The sequence below is a fragment of the Mastacembelus armatus genome, chromosome 2 (assembly GCF_900324485.2).
Source record: "Mastacembelus armatus chromosome 2, fMasArm1.2, whole genome shotgun sequence".
NCBI classification, from domain to species: domain Eukaryota; kingdom Metazoa; phylum Chordata; class Actinopteri; order Synbranchiformes; family Mastacembelidae; genus Mastacembelus; species Mastacembelus armatus.
In genome coordinates, this window is record NC_046634.1 from 2,358,390 (window position 1) to 2,368,975 (window position 10,586).

Here is a 10,586-nt window from a genome sequence, read left to right on the forward strand (position 1 = left end):
GTCTGCTGCTGCGTCGTTCAGGGAGGACAGCATGTTCAGTGTGTGAAAAATGCAGCAGGGCTGCTTTGCTGCTCTCAATCTACACACACAGAAGCCGAGTGAAGGACTGAGATTTGTGCAGAAAGAAGTCAGAATTTACTGCAGTTTTGAGCTACAAACAGAGAAAATGGTGAACAGGAAATAACAAAAAAAGACAAAAAATAGTGGATGTTGACGTCCTGTGCATCTCTGCCTCTTCACCATCTGTTTCTGTTTCCGTTGGAAACACATATTATCACTCAGGTTAGCTGAAGAGTCAGGTGTGATTAAGCCGTAAACACCGCTTTCCCCTCAGCTGAAAACTGAATTCGTTTCAATTCTTGAAATAAGGTTCTTGACGGTTTCGTTTCATTTTATGTAAAATCAAGCACACCGTCGGTTTTCTGAGATTTTAAGAGAAATAAAGCAGCACATCCGCAGCAAATTAAATAAATGTCACTGGCAGAGGTTCAATAAATAAATATCACCGGCACAAAATTTAATTTCGCTTCATCTTAAAAAGCAGTCTCTTTTGACAGTGAATAATCTGTGTTGCTGCAGCCAGCAAACTATGAAAGAGCTGCATCCTGCTTTGACTTATCACATAACACTACGCACAGCTCTGGTGTTGGATTGACTCAGAAAGGTTGACACCAAACTGTGCTTCAGATGTCCAGTACCATAAAATAACAAGCGTCAGCCAGTGATGAGTAGTACAGTTGCATCTGTTTATGGCTGAGCTTTAACGTAGGGTCTTTACGCTGCACACAAAATTGATCATGGAAAACAAAAAGGAGGCAACTGGATTTAGGAAGCGTGAGGAGAAATAGTATTAGTCTTTTCTTTGTTGACGGAACATGATGTGAAAAATGTCCTCGCCGCAGTGTCAGTGACAGCAATTAGTCGGCAGTTATGAGAGACTGTGGTGGGAGTTTGGAGGAGTGAGACACACTGCAGCAGACAGTGTGGTAGAGCCCACTGAATGCGATGAAATGTATCAGACTCCACAATCTGCTGGCCAGTCAATATTTTCACACTGCTGAGAAGCAGCTGGACCTTTTGTACACTGTATGGGTAAAAGCAGAACAAATTTAACTGTCAGAGATTTTTATTTTTTGTGAGCCAGCACTTTCGGAGCAGAGATCAAGCGTGATTTCGTTAAAAATCTCCTGCTGACTTTTCAGCTTGATCTCTATATTCAAGCTTCTTTTGCTGTGGTACATTTTGTGTTTTTAAAAATCGGGGATTTATTGACATTTTACTGTTGTGTAGTGTATAGTATTCTTCTCTTGTTTCCCATGGCAAGAAAGACTCTTGTCGTTATTCTACATACTGTAGGCATTGTGTTGGTGTGTCACAGGAAATCCATACTTCCCTCCATGCTCAGTCTCAAAGGTCCTTAAGTGAACCTTGTCACTACAGATAAAGCGGAGCGCTTTATGGCTTTCATTCTGAATCCCTGCGACTGACGAAAAGGAAACATACTATACAAAGGGACAGTTCACGTGACAAACTGCTTTGTCAGAAAAGGCCATGGAGAAATCAGACTGGAAATGTAGTCTCTCCACAATGCGTGAATGGGAGGTAAGTAAAACGAGTAGTTTGACGTTTTGGGAAATAATCTATTTGCATGCATGCTTGCATGGCGTTACGTAAGACACAGACACTAGCTGGGTTATTTTATCTTAACATTGAGACAAGGAGCCAAGAAATAATCCAGCATATACAAATCAGCAGCAAAATAAATCAAATAAATCACTGGTTTATTTAATGCAGGAATATATATTGAATTATTCTTTAAGTTGTTATTGTGTGTTTTTTGTTTTGCAGTCCCCAGATTATGAGCCGTTGCTCCCTGTTTCAGAGAAGTCTAATCCTCTGACACGCGACGTTGACCGAGCTTCGGCCAGTTCCATCGTGAGAATGTTACAGGCCTGCGATGCCCAGATGTTTCAGGAAGAGGCAGGAAACACCTACCAGGTAAAGTTCAGGGGTCAAAGCATCAGTTAAACAATCAGGTTTCTCTGACAAAAATTTATTCTGAAAATTTTCATTTGAATGTCATTTTTAGAGGCTTTTGAGTGACCAGATGGTGAAAACCATGATGGAAGTTGCCATGAGGGTGGAACTCATTCTCAAGGTATTATCTCTCTGTCTCATTCTCAAGGTATTATCTCTCTGTCTGTCTGTCTGTCTGTCTGTATTTCTGTTGGTCGGTCAGGTCTAAGGTGAAAGCTCGTCTTGTGTATCTTTCCCAGGATCCTGATGACAGCCTCATTGTACTGAGTGGCTGTGGGACTTCTGGTCGACTGGCTTTCCTCATTGCGGTAAAAGTTGCTGTTCTGTTTGAGAAATGTTCAGAAATGGAAAGGAAAGCAGGCCAAACCAGATCATGTCAGTTATATTAGGAAAATGACGGGGATATAATGGTCAACTCTTGCTTGTTTCATAGAAAATAACTTCCTATGTTGTGTGTGTTGTTAGTCAGGCTTTAACAGAGAGCTGAGGCAGCTGAACCAGATGTCGGTCTGTTCTTACATCATTGCAGGAGGAGACAGGTGGGACTGGCAGCTGTTTTTATATAATTGTAATTGCTGACTTTGTGAAATAAAGTATTTGTGTTGACGTGGGTCATGAAAATTATTCTGTAATATCACTTACACTGATGTTTGCTAACATTAGCTTCTAAAGGGTGCTCTGCATTAAACAAATGTGTGATTTCTGAATTTGTAAGGAGTCCTTTCTTTTAAAACTTCCTAAATTTAACATTAAAAATGTCTTTAGGTTTTATCTTGGTTATCTTCGCTCTTAATTTCCTCAGAGCTCTGCTTTCCTCCCAGGAGGCTCCTGAAGACGACCCCAGATTAGGTGTGCTCAGTCTGAAGAAGGTGAGGGATATGGTGGGAAGTGTGTAGTTGTTTTGCATTTTGCACACAGCTCCAGCATTTGACCACTGCATGTTTTTGGTGCTCTGCAGGTGTGTGAGGGAAAAAAGCGGGTTTTGTTCATTGGCATTTCCTGCGGACTGTCTGTAAGTCACTCTGATTGGTCACAGTCTGAATTCAGTGTAGATAATTAACTAACCACTGATGTGTATTGATATGTGGGCACTAGGCTCCATTTGTTGCAGGTCAGCTGGACTTCTGTTTACAGGACCCTGAGGTTTACACTCCTGTATTGGTTGGCTTCAACCCTGCACATCAGGCCAGGTGTGTGTGAGTGTGTACACCTTTACGTCCAAGAGTGCTATATAACAGATAACTAGGGTTTAAATTTCCCCTTGAGTTTGACAAGTTTATTTTTCACATGAAGATGTTCACATGTGTAGGGATGAGCCCATGCCAGGCTGCACATTCACTTTTTTCAGTGTGGTGCAAAGGATGCAGGAGCTTGCCAAAAGTCACATGGCCTTTCTCATCAACCCAACAGTTGGGGTAAGAACTTCTACTTATAGTCATCATACACATCATCCACATTGTCCACATTGTTTTATGTCTTTCACTAACTGGTCAGGTTGCATTTGTGACTAGATTCAAAATTAGAAACAAGAAATCAATTCATCTGTCTTTTGGTCAGTAACTGTTGTGTGTGTGTGTGCGTGCGTGCGTGCGTGCGTGAGTGGGCGTGCGCGTGTGTACGCTCCTGTTTTTCTATTCTGGTGGGGACCACCACCTGACATATCACTCACACCGTGGGGACCGGTTTTCCCCATGGGGACCAAGCATTGCAATCAATAGAAAACAGCCTTCTTATATGCCTAGTGCAGTTTTCTTTTAAAAGAAAATTGGACCCCAGAGGGTCGATTTTCTGGACATTTGTGTTTCGCACAGTGCCCTTAGTGGTCATGAACGGTATTGCAAGTGTGTGAATTTGCACTGGTGGGGCCCATTTTCCTGACAAAGTGTGAAAGTCTGCATATGAGAAAACTTTATATTTAATGAAAATGATTATAGTTTGCGCACTTTATATAAAAAATCTTTTTATGATATGAAATTAATTTGCATAAAATCAGCAAGGGGACCCATGTAATCACTATAATGTCATTTAAAAGCAGATTAAAACCACAAATTTTAAATTATATATATATATACAGTATATATAGTGGATGTATGGATTTAATTGTTAAATTTACCCAAATCAACAATTAACATTTAAAATAACATGATAATTATATAATTATATATAAGTAATATTTTTATCAAAATTGTTCAGTCACCCAGCCAAGTTACTCCCATACCTTGGGCTGTGGGACTGGGGTGGCTGGAGGCTGAAGTGGAACAGCTGTAGCTTCTGTCATGTTGACTGTGCCAACAGGTTAGGACTGACTTATGTATGGCCTACATTCAAAATGAATTATTTTGGCATTGTTATAACTGACACTTTGTGATACAACTTTTAACCCTCGGGTCGACGAACGCAACAACAAAATGCTGTGCTTTTGTAAAATAAAGAAAGAAGACAGGATGCGCTCTCTGCCTTCCCTGTCTCTGTCACCTCTCTGTGACCTGCTTGCACACGTCACTTCACTTCTTTTCCACACTCTCCATTGCTCTGAACTGCTGACCCTAGGTACTTAAAATCCTCCACCTTCTTCACCTCTACTCCCTGTAACCTCACCGTTCTACTTGAGTCCCTCTCATTTACACACATGTACTCTGTTTTACTGCGGCTAAACTTCATTCCTCTCCTTTCCAGAGCAAACCTCCACCTCTCTAGGTTTTCCTCCACCTGCTCCCTGCTCTCACTACAGATGACAATGTCATCTACAAACATCATGGTACACAGAGATTCCTGTCTAACCTCATCTCTCAGCCTGTCCATCACCACAGCAAACAAGAAGGGGCTCAAAGCTGATCCTTAGTGCAGTCCCACCTCTACCTTGAGCTCCTCTGTCACACCTACAGCACACCTCACCACTGTCTTACAGCTCTCATACATGTCTCACACCAAGTACTCTCCTACCTGTCTCCCTGATCACTTTAGCTGTAGCTGTCCAGTCATCTGGAAGAACCTCCTGACCTTCCAGAGCCTTTTTCAGCTCCTCCCTGAAAGCCACACAACACTCTTCCTTTTTCAACTTCCACCACTTGGTCCTCTGCCCTGCCCCTGTCCTCTTCATCGTCCTCACCACCAGAGTCATCCTACACACCACCGTCCTATGCTGTCTGGCTACACTGTCCCCAACCACCATTTTGCAGTCGCTGATCTCTTTCAGGTTGAAACGTCTACACAAGATGTAATCAACTTGTGTGCCCCTGCCTCCACTCTTATATGTCAAGCAAATCCCTGTGACCTTGGTTAAAGGAATAAGCGGGTATAGATAATGAATGGATGGATGGATGGATGGAAATCACATTTCTAAACCATTCAGAAAGGGTCGATCCCACGAGGACTGTCCCAGTCATGGGGCCCCACCATGTATTAAAAACGGGTATTTGTGTGTGCGCGCGTGTGTGTGTGTGTGCGTGTGTGTGCGTGTGTGTTCAGCCAGAAGCCATCAGTGGCTCTTCCAGAATGAAGGGAGGCAGTGCCACGAAGCTTCTGCTAGAGGTTGTCTTCTCTGCTGGTCACGCTGCTGCCTTCTCACACACACCTATCACATACGAGTAAGGATGAAAACACAATATCTCTGGTGAGGGAAAAGAAACAGGTCAGATCAGAATGTATTGAAACTCTCTTCAAAGGTCAAAGCGCTGCAGATCATTTACACACGTCATGAGTTTAATCTGTACATTTGTTTTCTGTCTCTGCTCTTGTAATACCCTGTATTTGTCTACATTTTGTCAACTTGACAAATTCTCTGTTGTGTGCACCCAGAAATGTACAGACAACTACATTATTGCATTACAAACTTAAAATCAAACATAAATTTATCTAAAACCTTTACATTTCAGCAAAATTGAAGTCACATCAACCTGGGCAAAAACCTTTTTTATTGTATTTCATTGTGCGTTTCTGACCTCTAGAGGTTGTTGCAGAAAAGAGATTCTGTGATTGTACTGTATAATTAGTTTACTGGATTGCACATGCTTTGGCACTACCAGCATAGCAGCAAATACGTGTACTAAAAATATTCAGTGTTTTCAGATGTTCTTTATTTGGTATATAATATGCACATAACAAAAATGTTATGTACCTGCCAGTAACACAGAAATTTTCATGCTTGTTTTTCTGTCCAACAGAGGCATCCTGCAATACATGAGAGCATATGAGACAGCTGTGAATATCACATACGCTCACAGGGAGGGGATAACTGCTTTGGTAGAGTCAGCTGGACAGAGGTCACACGTCCCATTTTGCACCTTTTACTGTAACCGTGATCTTTTTAAATAAGTCAACAGATTCAGAGTACTTTTTGGTGTAAAGCAGCATCATGGCTCTTATGTTTTTACTGAGGGAGAGACCTGATTTATTCTGCCCTCCACAGAGCATTAACAATATTCTGTAATTTCCCCCTACATTTTTTTGTTTGCAAAGTGGAAAAACCTCTGAAACTTTCCACTGAAATCCACAGTACTGACATATTTCAATGTGTATCAGCAGCACTTAAAGCTATTAGATTTGGCTAATCTGGAACTTATTAGTCCACTGAACTGCTGTATGTGTTCCAGTTTGCAGCGCGGGAGGTGTGTGTGTTACCTGGGCTGGGGCTCCCTGGCTCTGCTGGGCCTCATTGACGCCAGTGAATGCAACCCCACGTTCGGAGCAGGTGAGAGTAAAGAGTGAGTGTGATGTATTCACTGGCAGCAAAACAACAACGCTTCATTTGCATGTTAATTCATATGAAAGCTACGTGAGTACAAGAGTAAGTGCACCCATGATTCAGTAAATCTAAAACAAACAGTGGTTAATTATCAGGAATGTATTTTAGTAGATTTACACATTAAAAAACCTTTTTTATATATTTATATATAATATTATATATATATTGTGCTTGTGCGTATCAGACTTTGGAGATATTCGAGGCTTCATCAGTGGGGGATACAGACAGCTGAACAACAATGAGGGGCCCCTAGCGTCACTGGTATGTGATGGGAAATAATGAATTAACATCTGTTTAAATATAAGAGGACAATTTGAATTAGAGAGCAAGTAATTATTGCAAACAGAGAACAAAGGCTCTAATCTAACACAATGCACCATATCATGGTGTTTGACAATGAAAAACTGACAGATTTACTGTCCTTAAATGCCTACAGCAGCTCTGTTCATAGTATTCACAATATGGATATATCTAGCTTTAGCTTTTCTAGTTAAGGGTCTTAAACAAGTCTGAAAATCCCTTACAAGGTCATATAAAGTATTAAAAATGTCTTAAATCCAGTAAAATGAAATACAGCACAGTGTAATTACATATCAGTTGCTGTGGCATGTGACTTCAGATTAACCCAGAACAGGATTATTATAAAATTCACCCTACTGTGCCTGCTTTATGAAGCACAGTTGTCCTTGATGCCAGTTTTCAATTAATCTGCTTAAGTGTTATGCATTATAGTTTTTATTAGTTCAACTTAATTCAAATTTTGTTCAAAATTAAAAGCAATTACATGGCACTCTTTATCTATTTCCCTTTGACCCTACATTTTTACATTCCCCTATGGAGAATTATTATTGTCACTCCCCACACCATGCTGTGCTGAGCTTGGTGTTTCCTGGAGGTCAGAAACTGCACACCGAATATCGCTATAATGTGAATTTCAGCCCATGAATCGGCTGACTTAAATATGATTTCTTAAATGTTTTGCCTCAGAGCATAAAGATACCAAAAACTGTCATAGCCCTTTTTTATGACTTTATTTTAGGGTCCCGAATTTTACATAGCGCATGAGGATTTTCTGCTTTTAGTCCTTCCCAACCTCAGTGACCAGGACACTGTTGTGCTTATCTACACCCACTCTGGTGAGAGCGCATTTTTTTCCACATTTGTCTGTCCAGATAAAATCAACTGTGTCTGAACAGCTTCTCTCCACAGACGATGTCAGTGAAGTGGTGAAGATGGCATGCCTAGTGAGAGAAAAGACCAGTATCCTCCATGCTGTTTGTCATCAGACCGATGGAGACACTGCAGCTTCTGTGCTGCAAGTATCTATCTGTCTATCCTTCTATCTATCTATCTGTCCATCTATCTGGCTAACTAACTATCTAACTATCTGGGGTTTTTTTTTTTTTTTTTTTGCAGGATGACGTCAATAGACTGTGTTTATCTACGCTACAAATCACTTGGTCATCACCAGCCTCAGGAAACTTACTACACATGGTACATCAAACACTTGTACAAACACACACTCATTCAGTCACTGGAGCATGATAATAAACCATTTTGCTTCATTTACTCTTTTCTTTGTCTTCCACTGTTCTTTGAGAGGGTGTTTTGTAGAGCTGCAGACACTGGACACAGACAGACTTCTACCTTTGTTAATTTTCTTGTTCTGTAGGTCTTAATTAAGACAGTAGGTTATTTTTTTATGTTTTCCTTGTTGTCTCCCAGTCTAGCTTACTGTAAATATACTGAAAGAAATTCCATTCCTTCTTTCTCTCAGCAGTGGGAGCTGTCCACTAAGCTGGTGCTAAACGCTGTGAGCACTGGAGCTCACGTCTTAAAGGGGAAGATTTACCAGAACCACATGATCGATGTGCAGGTCACCAACAGCAAACTCTACCACAGAGCCACACGTTTACTCCAGGTGAGTAAAATTACACACTTACCTGGACATAAACTGGATATTAACCACAGCTCCACCAGTGTACATGTCTTTATGTTTGTCTCTTTGATTATATTCGTATAGAGCTCCTGTTTCCGAGTACCTTCTGCATTTTTTTTCTTTTTTAAAATTGTGTTTTTTTATCATAATTTTCACTGCAAACTCACCTTGTGTACTTGGAAATGAGGTACTACACTGTTCATTTAGAGGTGAATACAGGGGCTCTCTCATTCTCCTCCCAGAAACTGTCTGGTTGCCCAGAGTCCCGGTGTGAGGAAGCACTTCTGAAGGTTCTCTACCAAATGGACGAGCTGTCAGCGGACATTACATCCTCTGACATCACCACGCACACACGCACTGCCAGAAACAGGTCCAGGGTAAGGAGGCAGGTAACATGCAGGAGGTGCATTGATGGCAGAACAGGTTATATTAAAGTTTGTCTCTCTGTCTTCAGGTGGTCCCTCTGGCTTTGGTCTGCCTGCTGACTGGTTGCTCTCTTGTGGAGGCGGAGTCCTATTTGGAGCTGCAGCCAATCATAAGGGAGGCCATAGCTTTAATTGACAAAGCATGAAGTTGTTGTCAGAGTCCCTACACACATACAGTACATCTCATTTAATGCCTATCTCAGATGAACAGATACCCACTGCAATGAGTAATTACAGCTGAGCTGTTTTAAAATCTGTGGCTGTGATTGAGTTAATTATTCAAGTCAAAATCTGAACTATGCTGCTTTGAGGCAAATTTAAGCTAGAATTTTGTTACATGCAAATAGAGACATCTAATACAAAAGGAGCAACTTTATCACAATAATCTGGAATTATTCCACAGTAAAATCAGTAAATACATTAAGGAGAATTAATTTTTATGTATTTATTTTGATTGTAAAACAGGTTGACGACTGAAGAATTGACTCCAATGTAGACACATATGTTTTATTCTGAATAAATACAGTATATTACATAACTGAACAATGTTAAAGAGTCTAAAATGGATAATGGTTGTTTGACTGAAATTTTCATCCTGTGTTCTGTAGCAGTTTTTTTTTTTTTTAGAGGCACAGGCTCTGCCGTGTTTGTTGGCGTGATGTAAGTCAACCTCAATCCCTGTGTGGCTCAACACACACAGCTAGGTACTGGATTAGTGTGACGTGTGAGTGTATCTGTTGAGCAGCTTTGGAAACACCTTTGGAGCAGAGCCACAGACAGCATAGGGAAGCACAGGAAGGTAAGATGCACATCGGAACCGGATCAGAGAGCATTCGTACTGAATTCTCAGAATATATATGAAGTCTTCCCCTTTAGCTGACAGTCACCAACTTGTGCATACATTTTATATATAACAATATTATTACATTCATATATTCATTTGCCCTAAGTACAGTATGTGATGTTCAATGATGATGCCACAGTTTGAAGGACAGCCAAACAGACCAATAGCAGCATAGGCACACTCAACCTCTTAGTACCACAACTTGGAGGCTTTTGTCAAACTAACCAATAAAAGACAGTATTTGCAGAGGATCTTTGAAATTGAAGCAACACTGGAAGGTTTACATCAATGTGACAGTTGTCTGACATTTATTGTAGATACTCTAGTGTGCCAGAAACACACAGGTCTGCTCAGTGTCATTTTGTGCTGTTTTGCAGGCTTTTTAAATAGATTCCCAAGGAAAGACAATGATGTTTGCTGTACATCAATGTCACAGTAATTGGACTTTGTAACTATAATGAGATACATTTTCTGCCCCCCAAAAAAATCTGACATAAGTACTTTTGAAGTGTTCAAACACCTGAGAGTCTAGCATGAAGTGAAGTGATACACAAAATAATTGATAGACTTGTTCTGTGAAACACCACTGGAACAGCC

At 40.7% G+C, this 10,586-nt stretch overlaps 1 protein-coding gene across 1 annotated transcript; it reads left to right on the plus strand.

Moving 5' to 3' along the window:
• Nucleotides 1–1,587: 1,587 nt before the first annotated feature.
• Nucleotides 1,588–9,650, plus strand: gckr (glucokinase (hexokinase 4) regulator). Its single transcript, XM_026302286.1, has 19 exons — nucleotides 1,588–1,602; nucleotides 1,849–1,998; nucleotides 2,090–2,158; nucleotides 2,277–2,345; nucleotides 2,503–2,576; nucleotides 2,840–2,906; nucleotides 2,996–3,049; nucleotides 3,133–3,227; nucleotides 3,347–3,452; nucleotides 5,506–5,624; nucleotides 6,201–6,299; nucleotides 6,630–6,727; nucleotides 6,966–7,042; nucleotides 7,821–7,917; nucleotides 7,991–8,100; nucleotides 8,198–8,275; nucleotides 8,559–8,702; nucleotides 8,963–9,097; nucleotides 9,175–9,650. The coding sequence occupies exons 1-19, from the start codon at nucleotides 1,588–1,590 to the stop codon at nucleotides 9,289–9,291; spliced, it is 1,773 nt and encodes a 590-aa protein (XP_026158071.1). The 3' UTR covers nucleotides 9,292–9,650.
• Nucleotides 9,651–10,586: the final 936 nt, after the last annotated feature.

Coding starts and splice junctions, on each gene's coding strand:
- gckr (XM_026302286.1), top strand. Junction 2,159..2,276: donor GGGTGGAACTCATTCTCAAG/GTATTATCTCTC, acceptor TATCTTTCCCAG/GATCCTGATGACAGCCTCAT. Junction 6,300..6,629: donor GTAGAGTCAGCTGGACAGAG/GTCACACGTCCC, acceptor TATGTGTTCCAG/TTTGCAGCGCGGGAGGTGTG.